This window comes from Cyclopterus lumpus, chromosome 19, assembly GCF_009769545.1.
Source record: "Cyclopterus lumpus isolate fCycLum1 chromosome 19, fCycLum1.pri, whole genome shotgun sequence".
NCBI classification, from domain to species: domain Eukaryota; kingdom Metazoa; phylum Chordata; class Actinopteri; order Perciformes; family Cyclopteridae; genus Cyclopterus; species Cyclopterus lumpus.
The window spans coordinates 13,099,754-13,118,992 of NC_046984.1; the positions used below are offsets into that span (position 1 = coordinate 13,099,754).

A 19,239-nucleotide genomic window follows, 5' to 3' on the forward strand; every position below is an offset into this window, starting at 1 on the left:
TGAGGGACAAAGGGAAAGATTACAAAAAGAGAAAGCCTAGAACAAAAGAAAAGTCTACTTGTGACAAGCTTTGGCAGTCTTATGGAACCAGCAGTGGCATGGCTCCTGCTCTCTAGCACACAGTAGCAGCATTGTCCATCCTTCACATCCTAACAAAGAGCCGGGGTCCTCCACGGTCCATTCCCCTCACCAGGGATGGATGTTGCACTAATAGTGCACACACAGGCTTTCTTTTCTCTCTCTCTCTCCCTCCAAGGAATTTGACAAGTTCTTTGAACTGGTGGAAATTGTATTTCTTCTATTCCCTGTGTTCTTTTGGATACAACAAAAACAAGAAAAAAGAAAGAGATAAGCATCAGTCCAACAGGACTTCTTCACAGCTTGCAAGAGCGATACACATTTCCTTTGACTGATATACCTTTTTTATATTTACAAGGGCAGGTGTGAAGGATGTTCTTCAGCCTGTGAATTCCTGTCATTGTTCAGTCATTTGTACAGCTCATCACGGCAAACAATGATGTGCACTCAGCCACCTACTCCATCCTCTCTCTCTCTCTCTCCCTCAGCCTCTCACTCACTCACTAGCACAGCAACACCAAAACAATGTGACTTAGAGACGAGGCGGAAAGCCACTGTAAATGCAGTCCATTTGCATTGTTACACGGTGAAAGCGTGTTTCAGAAAGCCACGCTTCTATAATGTGTGTGTGTGTGTGTCTCCTCTATTCCTGCCTCCACCACTCTTGTGTTAAATAGATACAAAAGAGGAGAAAAACAGGGCTGGTGGAAAGGCTGTGTGTTTCGAGAAATGTATCTTAAACCCCTCAGAGATTATGTTATTGGGGAAATGTCAAGGTGTGTAAAATTATCTGTTATTTATCTGGGATTCAAGGCCAGACTTGGCAACCAATGAATTCACTAATAATGGATGACCACGAAGAGAGGTGGAGAAGAAAAAAAAAGGTTTTCCACTGGAAGGCCATTCTGGTCCTGTTGTTTTTTTCCCCCTCAGCTCTTGGAATGAGTTAACTTGAAAGTGAGCTTCGTGAGACACAATAGCAGGTTTGTTCTAAGCTCCAGGCGGTTGTGTTCTCCTTCACATCTCCGGTAATATTCACACCAATAAAGTACAATATAATCGTGACATCATGTTGTGAAATGGGCTATGTAAATTCTGGGAAATGTGTTTTGAGTTTATTTTATCAAAACTGCAGTCGAATTCTAAATATAGTAATTCACTTTTTTTTAAATCTGCAAGTTTATGAGGACAGGTGTTCACAGCGGTAAAGGGAAAAATAAGGATTTACAAAACAAATGTTGTGGTAATTGGTCCCCAAATCCTAAGAAGATTGATTGAGCATGGCGTTGGAAAAGACAGACATTCTAACTCATTGAAGTTTTTGTAATGTGTAATATCTGTCCACCGTGATAGACGTTGTATTTTAGCTCTTAAATTTCCCTGTGATAACTTACAAAAACTAAAATGAATATTTCCTTGCAGCAGATTTATATGCAAATTCAGCTGCAATCCCTTTTTCTTTGTAAACAGGTGTCATGGTCATTTCTTCTCTGTTTCAGACAATGACTTTTCTTGAAAATACTGGAGGCAGGCACACACTACCTGTCATTGTGTGCTTTTTTCATTTTCAACAGAACTGCTTCAAATAAAAGCCTTTTAAGTCAAAGTTGTGGTCTGTAATATAACATATACAGAATGACATTTAAAAAACCCTGAACACCTGAAAACAAAGATTATTATCTTGCCTCCTTTTTACCACTTTGAGTTTATTACGAGCTACAATTGATTAAAAACAAAGCATTAGTGGACAGATAACATCAAGACTTTTTGATATAGTCAATGTTTTTTTTAAATTCAAGACAAGAGGAGGCAAAGAACACCACACAGGGGGTCTGTCGTTTTCTGTATCGGGTCACCTCAGAGTGTATCATTGTGCTTATGTCCACCTAACAGGTTCATATGGGTCTATTTCACCAGTGAGAGTCGACTAGTAGCATAACTCAGAAGATGACACCAGCTGCACTTTAATATAACTTGCAAATTGACTTTGAATGGTGCTTTAACTGTTGCCTGGGTCTTTGTTTGAGTCCCTGAGTCCTGTTACACCGTTTTAATGGTCACCTGCCAGCCAATGCAAAACACATATTTCCCATGGCTGCGGTAGAGTGTGCAATTAGAAGAAGATTACTAGCTTCGGATAAAGGAGTCCCGTTCTGCAATATCGACCAGTGTCGAGCCGTAACCCACTGGGTGAGAACGCCTCTCTGAGTCCGAGCTCCCTGTTGGAAAACCAGGTGCTGAGATAAACTAATGATTCGGGTACAAACGGAGTATAGATGGCTCGGCGATATATAAAGCTGTGTCAGCAGTTGGCAGTCGCCACTGCCACTAATTGCAGCATCTGTCATGGCTGGAGAGGAGAGAAGAAAGCTGTTCCAGGTACAGCAATCCAAATGCCAAACCTGATTCTATCACGGTCTGTCAGATTACAGGAAGGCTCCACACCAGCCAACCACCGGCAGCCCACCTGCTTTTCCACAGTCGTTGTCGGATAAACAAGATTAAAAAATTTTTAAAAATCCGAACACACACATTTCTTTCTTTTTCTTTCTTTTTTTTGGGGGATATCTGTCCATCTTTTACTGTCACCCCTGTGGTCCACTTTTTGTGTTCGGCTGCCCACGAATCAGATCCCATCTGCATCGGCAAACGAGCTGTCTGAGCGAGTGTTCCCCGGGCCTAGACGGATGCGCTCTGACCATCAGTTATCTCGAAAACAGTAAAAGCTACAAAGCCACTGCAAGAGCGCCGGCACATTTCATTCTCCCCGCCTCTGTCACATAAAATTCTCCATCTGACACCATGCAATGAGATAGAGAAGAGGAAGGGGTGGAGAGGTGGGGGGGGGGGGTTTGCTCCAGCTTCTGTTGTCAAGCCACACCAGGGGCATACTAATATCAGCTCAGTCCAGCTGCCCTCCACACTTGGATGGATCAGCTTGATCATGAAACATTACAGAGCCTCCCTGTCTGCCGGCACAAACCACTGAACTGTGTGTCGGAGAGGTGAGCGGCCACAATGCGTAGAGGTGACTGGCCAATATGCAACTGTGTAGGATTCCATCTCTTTCGGTGTCTGATTGCTTATTGCTCTGCCGAGGTCTGACAGCTGGCTTGGTCACATTTCACCTTGGTTTATTTGGGGCGAATTTGACCGCCGGACTGCCAAATTGATCATCACAAACAGCGAACGGACTGACTGTGCAGACTGCACAGTCAGTCCGTTAGCTGGGGCTGGTGTGTGTAGAGTGAGTGTATATATGTGTTAGCTTGAATTTCTTATTTCCCTTCAGACCCCCCCCCCCCCCTCCCTTTACCTCTTGTCTCCCGTCAAACAGCCTCAGGAAAACCTTTCTTTCTCACCAAAATTGCATTTTCAACCTTGTCAAGTCATGTCGCCTATACAGTGTCGGTTTGCATCCGCTTTGCAAGAGGTCGAGACGCCTCTCAAGTTCCATTTTGTGTTCATTCTGAACACCTCAACACCAAAACAAAGTCCTCACACTGTAAACAAAACCAGTCATTTAGATGTAGACATTCAATCAATTGTTAATATAGGAATGATTTAAGGAGTTTTAAGTACTTGAACAAACACACAATGATGGAGGACGTCACTGCTGGCTGCCTCAGGAACACCACTAAAACAAACAAAGATGTATCCTTGTACTGTCAGAGTTTTATGTATTTGGGGTGTCATTTTCATGGAGACTTGCATCAGTCCAACGCACATGGAAAGAACCAATCCGGGTGAAGTTGTTCGGCATGACATCATCCCTTGAATAACTAGGACCTATACTGTATGTTTTCTTTTCGTCAGCAGGTCACGGTGTAGTCACGGGAACCTTTCACGACTCTCATAATGAGCACCCTATTATAAATACACAAAATGTATGGATTTCACAAGGTGGTGCGTGAAAATGTCAAAGGGTGTGCTTGTTTGGTGTTTCACCGGTAAGCAAGCGTGCATTGTGAGGAGCCTGCTGAAAGCCAGGGTTATTGCAATGTCAACACCTTTAGGAAGATGGATGTATACTTTCAAAACAGAGCGAAATGGACCTAATCACCCCATTAAATTGCAGTTAACAGAAAGGTCAGTGATTTCAAACTAGACATGTTCTACCCAGTGCAACGGGAGAAGTATTAAGGGAGTCCGAGAGAGAAAATCTGGTGGTGTAAACTGACTAGACTACCAAATTAAAACTGGATTCATTCATTTTTCAAGCTGCAAATATTTAAATATACTCTTTTCAGCTTTTGAAATAACATTTGTATGTGACTGAGACTTCTAAAAAAAAAATGTTTTGTCACATATTTAGCTCGGTTTTACTCCCAGCTGTCTCTTGACCAAATACATGCTTACTGGCACAGTGCAAAGTCCACCTCGGATGGTAATGTCTAATGAAAACGGGAGGATTTTTATGAGCCCAGAAGATTTAACATACTCCATAGTGGGTAATCCATCCCCAGGCCTGTGCAAAGACAGGCGGATATTGTGTTGTCGTCCTGGAGCTTCACCAGGTGTAGTGCCGGGCTGTCAGAGCCGGTGTGCTGATAGCCCTCGGGCCATGTAGGCTGAGGGGCTGCTTCAAATTTTCCCAGTGGAATGCTGGCGTGCTGCTAACATGCCATGAGGTGCATGTGCCGCATCAGCAGGATTGTGGAGGACACTTGAGGACCCAAGCTCAGCAGAACGTCTTTCCCTTCTGGCTCGTGCACCGCCAGAATTCAAAATTAAAAGTCGCAGTGTGTCGGACTGTGTGAATGAATTCTCCCCGGGAGGGATCTCATTTAAATGCGAGAACAGGAGAATAAAAGGATAATGTAAATGTGCTCCAGTCTAACAATTACTGGCAACTTCCCTCAACGGCCCTGAAATGGAGCGCCACACATTCACTCGCGTGTAAAAGGAATGTCACATACTTTGTCATGGTCTGACAAACTGAGGAGGGCACCCAGTTGTCACCCGCATGTCAAACCACTCTTGTAATCACTTTTCAGCGCACGGGTGTTCCTTCCGAACTAGCATGTGTCGAGAGGGGATAGCTTTTTTGCACATAGCTTTTAATTAAAGCTTCACTCTCTGGTTGTGCTTCTGTCTGCTGCAGGGTGTCACTGCTCATTTGGCATCCCACACAGATAGAGAACTAGAGGTAAAATGTGTTCTACTGGTGCCAACGTGACAACACTGTTGCGCCTAATTTGATGGATGAATAGTATAATCATCGATACCGTGTTTAACTGCTGCGGGAATGCATGGACGAAAATAGTCCAGGCCAAGTGACGCTATTATGAATCAACAGAACACTGGAGGAGAAAAAAAAATGCTTTACACTCAGTCGCCAGTTTATTAGGACAACAATAACATCAGAACACAAAACAGCATGACGCAACAACAACTCAATTCAAGTGAATTTCTTGAATTTATTGCACGCTTATATAATTACATTGTAGAGGTGTTTTTTTTTTTTTCTACTGGTCACTAAACCCCGAGTGGCTGATTGCAAGGCCTTGGCCTGTGGAAATGATTGAGCATCCAGCCTCGGTTAATTCACCGTCCCCTGACCAAGATACCAGAGGGGTCCACAGTCAATAATTCCACTGCACTTACAGTAGACGACTAGGTTGGGAAAATGACATTTGACATCCCTCATTAGTAATGAATCAGCTCCGGCGACGAACAGTAACGACATTGCTGATTCATTTCATCTCATGATGAGAGGAGAGCCCCTTCGCCCTTGGGCCACGGGCAGCCGTTTTTTTTTTTTTTTTAACGAAGTGTTGCGCCATGCTAGCATTAACACGTTAAACACACTGTGCACCGTGCGTTACGGCAACGCTTTGAGCGACCTTTTGGCGGCATCCATCGGGAGAGACGTCGGCAGAAACGGCTGAAGTTGAAAAGTGATATTTCACGTAACCGAGCCTCCGCCGTTCCCGGAGAAGTAGTGCTGCATCAGAGGGAGAGGGCCACAGGGATGCTTAGTGTCATGATTTATCCTTTATGACACTGAGAGCTTCTGTGGCAGCTTGCCCAACCCCAACTTGTAGTCTCCTTCTCCATATGCAAGTCTCTGTGTGATACTTTCGGTTGCCAGTCTTCCTGGGAAGGAGTGCCTCTCTGCCTCTGCACATTTTCCTTTTGATTTACCACCTTGGATCTGAGCTCAGCACGGTCCAGTACATCCCATCCCATTGACCCACCATGTACAGGAGCAATTTATCCTTCACATCTACCCACTTCCCCTCCCAGGTGTCGTACAGTTTCTCCGTTGTTATGTAAACTGTGTCTGAAGGATGTGCAGAGGAACTGCTCCGTTTTTTTTTCTCTTCGGAATGAGACTTGAATTCCTGTGGGCACCATGGTCATTTTTTTCCCTCCGGCAGTGGAAGCTGAGACCCACGTCCCCCCTCCCCTCCATTCCCCCCGCTTTGTTTGCCCTCCTCCTCCTTCCTGCTGCCTCCTCCTCTTCCCTAGCCTCAGACATGAACTCTGTAAACACTGAGGCTTTGTCTGCAGCTGTTGTGGTCAGCCTGTAGCGTAAAGTCGAGTCCTAACGGAGCATCAGTTTGTGTCCGTCCTTGACCGAGTTTGTGAGCTGCCATTTGGTTGACCAGAAGAGACGAGGGGGCGTCGAAAAAGGCAGAGCCACTGTGACTGGTGTTGTCTGCGGCTAACGGATCCTCCGAATGCCTTTAGGCGTGTTTTATGACCACAAGGGGCGGCATGTCTTCATTTTTCTGCGGCCTCAGTGGCACGGTTGCCACATGTGAGACGGATACATCCCACTGGAATAGTAGCTGCACATCCGATACGGATATGAATCATGGATTACCTAATCTACATTACAAATAATTATAACATATTCAAAGACGCTAACTGAGAACAGCCTCTGTTGGGAAGAAAGAAGACAGAAAACTCGCATTTTACCACAAATATGCAGCACTCTAAATATTTTTGAATCATCATAAAATCCAAATGGGTTGAGACTTTCTCTAGTTTTGGTCGGGGACTCTTCTGCTCAACCAATCAGAAAAGAAGAAAAAAACATACATCATTAAAACTACTTTAACAGGTATAATGTTCACTACGTCCACCATCTTAGTTTAGCACATTAGCATACTATGCTAAACCAATACCAACGTACCAACGTCACGGTGCAAATCCGGTCCAATAGCTGCTGAGATATTTCACAAGATACATGAAGACTTTTGTTGGTGTCAGTGGGCTTCATCCTCTAAAGAATGACTGTACAAAGTATCATGGCGATCCATCCAATAGGGAGATATTTAATATTTCAGTCCATCCCTACTGGCTAAAATCCTGGTTAGCGCAGCAACCCTCCCTGATGATGAACACAATCACAGCACCATTGATGGCTTTGAGGCACTGACATTCACTCACTGCATGTATCTCTCTTGGCATCTGCACTATCGTTCATTTTCTCCGGGCATTTTGCAAATGGTGATAGAGCAGGCTCACATGCATTTGAAATTCAGCTGAATGAATCGCACTCTGGCCCAGGGTCTTCCTTGTAGTCGTCTGTTACCTCTTCCGTGAATCTTTCCTCCTTCGTTATGGTGAAGAGAAGCTCAACCAGTGGAAGTCCTTTCACTCTAGTTGTGTATTTTTCGAGTAAAAAAACACAGACACCCAGCCACCTGGCTGTGGATAATGAAATTAATTTGTAATCGAGTTTATTTTCTAATGGAAAGTGAACAGACTATGCTCAGAAACATGAACAACAGGTATGTGAGTCATTCTCCTCTTGTATATAGTATAAATACTTAATAATTCATCAGATGCTCTTCACCGTGATTGGTGCGATTTCCTGCGATGATCACCGCATTGTGATGACACTCAGCTTCATATTTATCTTTGTGGAAATGAAAAGAAATGCGTTAGAAAAGCACAGACATTTGTTGTGTCACTTGGTTCAAGTGCCTCACCTGTATCGTGTGTTTTTGCACCAAAAGGACACAACACAAACTAATGGAATTGTGATTCATATCTTCTTGGACTGGAGTTGGAGTATAAATGATGGATTTCTTCTAATATGTGGTTTGACATTATTATTTGCCCACATCAATGCTGATTAAAGTGTTCCGTTGCACTAGGGAGGGGATTCTTGTAAATTTGCTAGATTTATTAAGCATAATTGTTGGCCCATTTTCTGAAGATTGCCCTTGTGATATGTTATTTGTACGAGAAAAATGCCGTAAAGCTTGGTTAGGCAATTCATTTAAATAATTTAATTTAATTCTATTTACATCCCGGCAGCAATAAATAAATAAAATGGTCTGACAAAAAAAAAGAGAAAATAAATCAGGTTGATCGCAGTGCGTCAATTTATCTTTTTAATCTATCAGCCATAGAGAATAAATGATTCTTTAAAATAATATAAATACAGTGCCGCTTTGTCTTTATACCATAGCAGTTTTCCCTGCATTACAACCCATGTATTATGCCACGTATCATATCTTCAGCCCTATTGGATACGGTTAGCGATGACAACGATTGTATGCGCTCCTCAGACATGCGGTGTCTCTCAAAATATGGCATAATCTTTTATAAAAGAGGTGAGACTTCTAGAACTGTGACAATGTCGTATTTGCCTTTTTAAAGATTCATAAGGACTGCAGACGTGTCTACAACCCTGCAGACATAAATCAGTTGAGGGTGTGACAACTGAAACAATTAGTTTGAGAGTCACAGTGCGCCTCAGATCTGCAGGGAGGACCACGTCCTTCTGAGGACCTTGCTGCACCTATCAATATATATATATATATATATATATATACATATCCCCTCTGGAGTGAACTGAAAGGGGCACGTGGATGGAGAGAAAAATGGTCAGTGCACATTACTCTTTAAAGATTCTGTGTCATTTGCCCTTTAAGATGCACATGCATTTTATCTGTGCACTCAGCTGTCGGAAACCTAATGCAAAAGGCACATTAATATGAGCACTGGCAGGCGACCAAAACGTTTTTCTCTGATTTATAAAGGGGAAAAAAAACGAATAGCTTATCCTATTCCAGCCTATTGACACCTTATTCTCCACACATCTAATGGACAGAGCTTTATAACTTATCCTCTTCTTAACTTCAACTTTACCTGAATTACATTTCCGGCACAGTACTCTGATTACGTTCTTGCTTAGCACAATCTGATTTCTCCATTATGTAAGGAATGAATACAAATGGACTGGTTGAGAGAGAGAGAGAGAGAGAGAGAGACAAAGGGCTAGGAGGAGGGAGGGCAGCAGGGATGGCTAGCAAAATAAGGAAAGACAAAGAGGAGGCAATGAACAAAGAGTTGAAAGAGTGGAACGAGAGAAGCGAGTCTGGATGAGCCCCTCTTGACCTTCTTGGTCAGAGGAATTGTGTTGGAACACACACTCGTCTTTTGAAGCCGGCCTTGCGCCTGTTGGCACGCAGTGTGTGGCGGGGTGCAAAAAAATAATAATAAATCAAGTAGCTTTAAAAGGAGCATCTCCAGGTTTGGCTGAGGCTACCAAAGCCCTGCCGTGTTCCCAGATCCTCGCAGAGCCTGTGGCCTGTCACTCCCCTGCCAAAACTGGAGCTCATTTGTGGAATATGGTATGCCTTCCTGTCGTGGCTGAGTGGGATGCAGGTTCTCCGCCCAGTGTAGGATCAAAGCATGCACAGGGCACAAGCGCATTGCTCGGTGTCACCCTGTGATAACCCTCATTTCTCCTGCCAGGCTGGATTCCACTCATATTTCACAAGCAAGCTCTGGGCCTTGCACATATCTCTCCACTCCGCTTCGTATGAAATGATAACCTGTCCTAGATTGTAGGCTGTGTGCACTTTTGCCCTAAACTACAAGGTCTGTTTTGACAGCGCAACTGATGAAACAGAAATCTAACCGTCACGAGGTGGCCTGAAGGTTAGAGAAGGTAGCCAGTGGTGGAAAGTGTATTCCTTTTTCCACATGTTACGCTACATTATACTTTAAAAAAAAATAAACTTCTGTAATTGAATGCATTTTGCTTTTTCGGGAGTTTTCAAATGCTTCTCACAAGCTGGTTTGCCTTTGGCGAAAGAACCTTGTTGAGTAAAAATAAAAAATGGTTCACGTGTGAAAGGACGTTCAGTCACTTGATAATAGATGAACTCCATCCACTGAGGAAGACTATGAGATGTGTTTGAAAGCTCTGTAAAGAAAAGCGCAATAAAGAAAAGAAAATGCACTTAATAGAAAGCCTTGAAAGAGGAATTTGCCTGTAGGACTGCCACTAAAAGTGCAACGCATTTGACTACTTAGAGTGGATGTTATTTATCCTTAACAGCATGTAATAGGTTGTCTTGCACGGCCAGCTGTTGCTTTACAAACCCCCCCAAAAAAAAAACAGCAATTGCAAAGCAGCAAATACAATTCAACCAACATAAAAAGTCAAATCTATTCATACCAATTATATAAGAGATGAAATCTTCATCTGATACCATCCGTCAGATCTGTATTCTACCACTGCTGCTGTTTATATTATTGTAGTGTACAGCAAAATTGGAGTGGATGCAGTCTGTGCAGCAGGATTTATGCTGCCTGAAGGTCAGCGCTCGGGGGGGCAGAAAGCCTTGGACTGTCTTGTTCAGCCGGCTTGAAGTAGTTGCCACAACATCCAATTCAGGACAGCTCGTCTTCTGGGAATGGAGTGTGTCAAATATGTCCACTCTCTGTCAGTGAAGGTCCCCGTGTGCTGCTGGTCCAGAGGACTGCATGACAGCCTGATGGATGGATAATCCAGGTTACGGCTTGGAGGTGTAACACTGTTGTGCTCGGACTATACATACCTATATATGTCAGTAAGTCTTGAATTGTATCTGGAGTGAGGCTCTTGTCCCCGTTATTGTAAGCTTTGTATTTAACACCTACCCGGTAAGTGTTTGTACACGCTGCTTGGTTTAAGTACCCACCGATCTTTAGTTTCATTTCAGTAAAGGCACAGCACCATCTAGTGTTACCTCTAGAATCATTGCAAAATAATAGGTTAAATGCATCATTTCAGTATAAAAAGGCCCAATCCCAATCTCCACACAGTTTCTTGATGTCGTCACGGTAACGTGATATGTTGCAGCAAAGTGCTGTCTCATTTACACCATTTCCAGCTCTTAGTCTCTCACACTCGACCTTTCAGCAGGTGACGTCTGCAAGCCCCTTAGGGTTCAGGGTTTAAGGCCTTGGGTGGGGGGTGGGGGTGTGGGGGGGGGGGGGGGCGTAGTCTGACAGAAAGAATGATCTGTGTGCTTTGATGGGTAAATAATGGCATCGACTCAAACCACAGGGAGGTTGCATCTGGTTTTGTGCAAGCCATTCACTTGTGAAGCAAGTGAATGGCTTGCCATGTCATTTAAGATAAAAAAAAAGATCTGTTTTGGGATTGTATCTGGATACCTGGGTCTTTCTACATTAGTCAATGTTCTGGATTTTAGGAGTTTCCTTGTTTTAATCAGCAAAGCTGACTGATACCCCTGTGAACCTGCATCCTGAAAAATGCCAATCAAATCAATTTGTTCAACACAAACAGCAAGACAGGAAATAAGACTGCAATAATTTATTTGAAGACCAATGGATAATGCAACAACTAAAAATAGGATATTGCCTTTGAAGAAAAATCGTACTACAGATACTGGACATATTTGTATTGGTACTTTTATTGGGGGAGGGTCTTTTTTAAACTGTATACATCCCTGAAAACATTTTATTTATTAATTAAAAAGGTTTTTATTGAAGACAAGCACACCGACTAATAACATCATTCAACACAAGCAAAAATGATATCTAGGGCAGTCCTGAATACCATTTTTGCAACTTCAAAGCTTCAGTGACAACAACACAAGCTTTCCACATCCTTGTGGTCATTTAATCACTGTCCTATTATTCTCTAATGCGAGAAGAGGACAAACATCGAACTTCAAGGATACCGATTTATTGAAACAAAAACGGCTACAAGATAATAATAATCCAATTAAGAAAATTCCAGCAGTAGTCCATAAAATTGAACTTGCTCATATACAAATTAATAAATAGACTGTGGCCTATGTGAACATATAAAGTAAAATACCTGTCTTTGTTGGGACTGTTTGTCTATTGATCTCCTCTGCTTTGTGCACAACGCAGCACAGACATCCTCTAAAAACAGCAAACAGAGCAATATATAGAATTATTAATCATGTAATGTGGGATTGCTATTCCTTATTCAATGGGCTATTTGGGATTTTTGGGGTAATGCATTACCTCTATCTAAAAAAAAAAAACGTTTTAGCTCTACAGATGTTTTTCTGTACAAAAGAACTTAAGAAAAAATAATAAATGTTTCGCACAATCAGTTGATTATGATTATGATTATCAGGTGGTCTGTATTGTTGAATAGTTGGTTGTCGTTTAGAAGGACAAGATGGTTCTCTGGATGATATCAATACAGTCGTGCAGCTCATGCTCTTTGATGGTGAGGGGAGGGGCCAGGCGGATGATGTCGCCGTGGGTGGGCTTGGCCAGCAGTCCGCTGTCACGAAGGCGCAAGCACACCTTCCAGGCGTTATAGTCTGTGAGGATTGTTGTAATAAAAAAATTAAAAAAAGAGGTCAGATTCAGTGACTGCAAGGTGCCAACAGTGTTCTACTCTTCATTTGTCTTACAAAAGAAAATAAGTTTGACCCTTTTAATTTGAAACACCTTAAGATTAATAGCACAAAAACTCATTATAGTCTTGGCTCCGAGAAAAGAAAAAAAACATTTGTCAAATTAACAAATACTGCCTCCAAAAGTGACATCATAAATTAAAGTCTGGTATGCTGACGTCTTCATAGGCTATTCAGTTCATTGCAATATGCAACGTCACTGCTAGGTGCCACTAAATCCTACACACTGGTCCACCAAGGGGGAATTTGCTTGAGGAATTAATGTACTTCAGAAAAATACAAAATAAAGGGTTGACCAGATCATGTTTCATTTACAAAACTAAAGCCTTTTAGAAGGTTTTAGAATAGTTCAGTACCTTTAGTCTCTTTAATGACAATGGCGTTGAGGAGGCCTTTCCCTCGGACCGTAGTCACAATGTCTTTGGGCAGTTTTGTCAGCTCGCTCCGCAGCAACACTCCCATCCTTTGAGCGTTCTCTGCCAGCTTCTCCTCCTCAAGCACCTGCAAACAAGAACAGTAAGACAGCTTTTTTTATTTTTAAGATAATGTATGACATCAAGGTGACATACATACTTTTTTTTTTTACTTTAAATTGCCTGAGAAGGTAACTTGTAACTTTGTGGTATGTTGCATAACACAATGGGAGTTCGCCCCATTTAATCAATAAAAACAAAAAAGGACAAAACAAGTAGGAATGAGATGGCCAAAGAAACTATGAATGAAGTGCATTTCAACACTGACCTTAAGTGCAGCGATTGCGACCTGGCAGGCAATGGGGTTACCGCCATATGTGGACCCGTGTTCTCCAGGCTTGATGGTCATCATTATCTCATCATCACACAGCACGGCAGATACCTGAGGCACAAAAACACAGATCAGTAAAAGCAAAGGTAAATTCTCTACCATGATCAAACTGTACGGACTTGGAGTCCTCTACTTAATCCATAATATGCCATGACGTGTGACTGAACAGCAACAAAAATGCTTACAGGGTAAACGCCTCCAGAAAGAGCTTTGCCCAGAACCACGATATCTGGACGGACTTCCTCGTGGTCCACAGCCAGGCGCCGGCCGGTCCTCGCCAAGCCGGTCTGCACCTCGTCAGCAATCCACAACACCTGGACAAAACACAGAGGTCTTGAGTAGTTATCTCAAAGCCCCACTGCAGTCGTCACCACAGCCCAAGGTTTCCTTTTGGCTTGTAGATCCATAAAATTAAAATAGGATCAGTGTGTAGGATATGCTCGCAGAAATTGAATCTAATCTTTATATACACATGTTGTCATTAATGTATAAATCACATGAAGCTTAGAATCATTTTGGTTCCGTTAGTTTAGAAATGAGCAGTTTACATCTACATAGGGGGGCGGGTCCTCGTCACGGAGACGGTCATGTTTCCGCAGTAGCCCAGAAGGGACAAACCAAACACCGGCTCTAGCAAGAGACTTCTCCATCACAGCTTGCACAGCATTGCACAATCCCTGAATGTGTAATGCTGTACAAAGTAAATTATTGGCGGTCAGGTGGAGCCGCACTGTACTGTAACAGCTGACTGCTGTGCGTGTGTGAGAAAGGTTTTCGCATTGTTTAGAAACATTATATTACGGACAATTTAGGCCAAACTGAGCCCTAGGAGCTGTGCATATAGGAAATACAGCATGCACTTGATAAAATGTTGTCTCTAGAGTGCTGTGCTGTACATCCTCATACCAGGCAAGGCCTCTTAAATAAAGGCCGGGACAGTCTTGAGCTTTCTGTGGTACGAAACGTGCAGTGAAACTGGAGCTGCAATGTTGGATGTTTTCCGCAGACGGCGCTAGAAATAAAGGACGTGTCCGCTGTGGTTGCGCTCAGCCTTTGTTGTGCTTTACCTTCAGTACCACACCCAAATGCATGTTCTTCCCTTAGCAAACAGCATGGACTCACGTTGTATTTGGTGCAAAGTTCTCTGACTTTGGTGAGGTACCCCTGGTCTGGCACCACCACCCCAGCCTCCCCCTGGATGGGCTCCACCATGAAAGCAGCAACATTGGGGTCTTGAAGAGCTTTCTGTAGAAAGAAGATTTTTTTTATATTTGTCCAAGTTCACCCTCTCAACTAATACTTGCTTTACTTTAGTCAATCATTACATTCTTATATTGACATAAAACAGCAGCAGTTGCTTAATTCAGCAGACACATGCAACACCAGTCAGTAAGTCAGTGCTGTTAAACTTTACAAAGACAACAAGGGCGTCAAGTCAGCTATTTGAGAATCTTGCTCACACATGCCATTCCCGTCTCAACAACTGAACCAAAACAAACATGAACAATGCTCTATGTCTGGAAGATAGAATCAAAACATGTACCTCCAGTGAAGGAATGTCGTTGAATGGGACAAGCTCAAAGCCTGGCATGTAGGGGCCGAAACCTTCGTAACTACTCGGGTCAGTTGAGCTGGAGATGGCCGCCATGGTGCGACCCCAGAAGTTGCCATCTAAAATCAAGAGTGAATGAGGCATATTCATCATGGTTCTGTTTACATCTTTACATGATGTAGGACATTTGCAACATGTGGTCAGCTTCTCCCCGGGCGCTTCAGAGAGTTAAAGCCGTCTAACATCTGAACTCAAAATCTAAACTACTGATATGATAAGTAAAATATGCAAAAAACGTGTAAAAGGCACAAGTTATTAAAAAAGGACTAATGAATACATTTATTTTCTGGCACCTTGAGCTCCCTGACAGAAGCCTTTTGCAACATAAGATTGTGACATACCTGCAAAAATGATTTTGGCCTGATTTTTAGGAACCCCCTTCACATTGTAAGCCCACTTGCGGGCGAGCTTACAGGCCGTCTCACCACCTTCAACACCTAACGAAAGTAAGACAGGTTAGCAAATGCACTCATAATAGCTGAGGAGGATGTTACGCACAGTTAGTGTGTGATGCTTCCTTCCAGTACCTGTATTCATGGGTAAGACTTTGTCGTAGCCAAACAAGCCAGTGATGTACTCCTCATAAGCTCCCAGCACATCGTTGTAGAATGCTCTGGAAGTCAGGGAGAGTTTGGAGGCTTGGGCGCTGAGCGCGGCTACGATCTTTGGGTGGCAATGGCCCTGGTTTACTGCACTGTAAGCACTCAGGAAGTCGTAATACCGGCTGCCTTCCACGTCCCACAAATAGATGCCTGGAGAAAACAGAGTTGTTAGAAAGTGTGATGATTCATAAAGGGATTAGTGGAAAATCACCAGAGACTACGGGAACCATACATTAAATCACATTTATTTTTTTTGTAATAAAATGAGACTCGGCACTTACCCTCCCCCCTCTCTAATGCCACGGGCAGGGGCTGGTAGTTGTGCGCCCCATACTTGTCCTCGCGGGCGTAGATTTCGTCCGAGGTCAGCGGACGGTCAGACCTCAGTTTGGTTGCGGCAGTGGAGGCGGGACGTGTGCCAGAGTGGAGGCCGCGACTAAGAACAGGGGCGGCGCGGCTCAGGTTGCGGCTGAGCTGGAGAATCATTCCCTTCATGGCTGTAAGCTGCTACGTCTATTTCACACACACACACACACACACGCACACGCACACGCACACGCACACGTTGTATGATTGTTGACTTTAAAACAGCTGGGGTTTCTTTGTTCCAAGTTGCAAGGAATATTTCATTAAAGGGTCACAAGTGCTATATGACGGTGTAAATATATAGAGACCTGACAATAACCATAATGTAACCAAGCTTATATAGTGGAGGTCAATATACTTTTCATCCAGCTGCTTTGTTTATATTGTTATTTGTACCAACCATGTAAAGTGTCTTTCAAAGCCCTATATAAATAAAACTTAAGGTGAGAATGTAATGCCATACATTATAATAAACCAAGTTTTGGATCGTTGGTCGAATAAAAACAAATATTAATAAACCCTCTTGGGCTGTGGGAAATTATAACATGCAGCTTTAACTTTGTTATAACATTCTGTAGAAACAAATCTGAATCCAAAGCGTAATCTGTAGATTAATCAATAAACAAAATCAGGAATAAAAGCATCCCCAGGTACACAGCGAACAAACCCACTTCCAATACAAGATAGAAACAGAAGTCGGCCTTTGTAGGCTTTGCTGGAAGCAGCTGTGAAACAGTAAAAACTGTATCAGATAAATACAATTTTAGAACAAGCCCTTTTTCTTTTTAAATTAACTCGTCATTGGCAGTGATGCTCTTTCCCCAATAAACAGCATAAAACAAAGAAATACTCAGTAAGGCCGTTCTCCTTTTGGCACAGGTCAGGTGTCAGGACTGTGGCAAGTGAGCGTCACTCGTTCAACACCCGTCAAGCAGCTGACAAGCTGAGTGGGCGGAGCCACATGTCCTCGACACACCCATTGTTGTTACGACAAGTCAGCTGCCGTAAATCTGTTTTATGATCATCGTATAGATTTGAGTTGTCAAGGAGGAGCTGCGTTTTGTTCTTTTTGTATACCATAATATGTATATCGGACTACTGGTGGCAAGTCTATTGTCCATTTTAGCCGATTGTTGACTCAACTAAATGCATAAATGTGATTTACGGTAGCTGACCTGTCGTAACAACAATGGGTGGTCCCAGGAAATGTGGCTCCACCCACTCAGCAGCTTCTTTTTTATTTTATTAATTATTTAAAACAACAGATGTACAATTTCATAACGTGTCAACAAGTGACGGCACACTATATTTAAATGCATGTAAACCAACATGCCAGGGGAGCCGAACGAGTGCCGTTCGCTAGCCGCTGTCCTGCCACCCCACTGTCGCCTGCCACAGACTCGCCACAGTCCTGAGGCACTCGCCTACTCTCGAAATACTCCTAAAATTACACGATGCAACAACAAGAGTCGAGCTTAAAAACACCACCAACGCACTGCTGTGTGACATTCCACAGAGCAGGTCTGCTGAACAATGCATTTCTCTTTCACAGGCAAGACAATAGAGGAACATAGTTGATTGGGTTAACAAAAGCAAGTCCACATGCATAATGCATTGCTGCTTCCTAAACGTTTAAATAGTGATGGCTGATAATGCAGCCTTTATTACGTGGTATTGAAATGCCATGAGAACGTTTGCAAAAAAATTGGAGTGGAAAATGTAGGAGAAGATTCCCAGTAGTCTATCTGGAAAATCAATAACTTTGAGCACTGTACTAATAAATACACATGACAGCACCTGGTCTGGGCCACGTCAAGGACACGGGGCTCGTGATCATTAAAAGCTGCTCTTGAGAGATGATAGGTTCCTGGGGGAGCTGCCTCTCCGACACACCCCCAACAGTAACTTCACCACCACGCGCTCAATAACGACCAAGAGGATAGGAGCTCGCGGATGACAGTTGGCTTTAATCAGCTCTCCCGACAACCACGACGCGTTACATGACACTGCGTCATGGAGGAGGACGTGCCGCTCAGTGTAAACCCTCGAGATAAATATGACAATATAAAAGCGTTTACGCTCACCCGAAGAGTGTAAACGCGTTTGAGATCAGTGCTGCACGCGCACGCGCCCGCGCTCGCACACAAACACAAACACGGCTAGCTAACATTAGCACCTGTCTGACTTCAGTTTCTTTAAGCCATCCCTAAATTATAATTTACGCGCATGAGCCTTGAAGGGAAGTTGAAACAGTACCAGGAAGAAGTGAAGCCCTCTTGAATCGCGGGTGAGGTCCGTCGGGTCTGATGGGTGAAGCTGAAGGTTCCTCAGCAGCTTGTTAAATGCTGGTCTGTCGAGGAGGCGGAGGGGTGGGGGGTGGGGGTGGGGGGGGGGGGGGGGGGGGGGGGGGGCAGCGCGAGAGCCCGGCGCGTTGGTGCGTGCTGCGTCAGAGGACACGCCTCCATGTTGCAACTTGTTCCGACTATTGCAAGACCAAAGAAGAACAAAACCATCATAGCATCAACCATCTCTAATTAAATATATATACATATATATAATATAATATAGTTTTTTCAGGCACACAGTTATCACGTCATAGCTCGAGTGGTATTTATAAAACGCATTTCAGTGACTCACTCACTGCAAATATTGCCTATAAATAAATGACAGACTGTATGGTAAATTAATGTGAAGTGGAATCCTGAAGTGGATCTTTCAACAAGCAAACTGGGAGGAGTTCCAAAAGTTTAGTGAGAGAACAATGACAAAGGTCAATATTTCTGGAGAGATGACATAAACAAACAGGTAACTTCAGCAATTATTATGGCAGCCAATGGATCCAGGAGTAAAAGGAAACTGGTGGACAGAGGAGTGCTGTCAGGCTGTTAAAAGCAGGAATAAAGCATTCAGACAAGTCACAAGAACCCAAAACATGCAGCATTTGATTCAGTATACATATTTTTCACCAGAGAGAGATGATGAGGAATTATCTGGAGGAATTTGGGGTACATGAATGTACACTGAAAGGAGTACTGAGCATGGGTGAGAGAGCACACTGTTTGCGTTCTTATAGAACACAGGGGTTTATTATAGGGTCTGATTGAAATGTAGGGAT

The 19,239-nt window shown here is 43.3% G+C and overlaps 1 protein-coding gene across 1 annotated transcript; it reads right to left on the bottom strand.

The window, feature by feature from the left end:
- Positions 1-11,733: 11,733 nt before the first annotated feature.
- Positions 11,734-18,495, bottom strand: oat (ornithine aminotransferase). The gene is made up of 10 exons (XM_034558826.1): positions 18,381-18,495; positions 16,040-16,271; positions 15,684-15,908; positions 15,498-15,593; positions 15,088-15,215; positions 14,667-14,789; positions 13,730-13,858; positions 13,482-13,595; positions 13,097-13,241; positions 11,734-12,644 (listed from the first exon to the last, which is right to left on the bottom strand). The coding sequence occupies exons 2-10, from the start codon at positions 16,251-16,253 to the stop codon at positions 12,484-12,486; spliced, it is 1,335 nt and encodes a 444-aa protein (XP_034414717.1). The 5' UTR covers positions 16,254-16,271; positions 18,381-18,495; the 3' UTR covers positions 11,734-12,483.
- Positions 18,496-19,239: the final 744 nt, after the last annotated feature.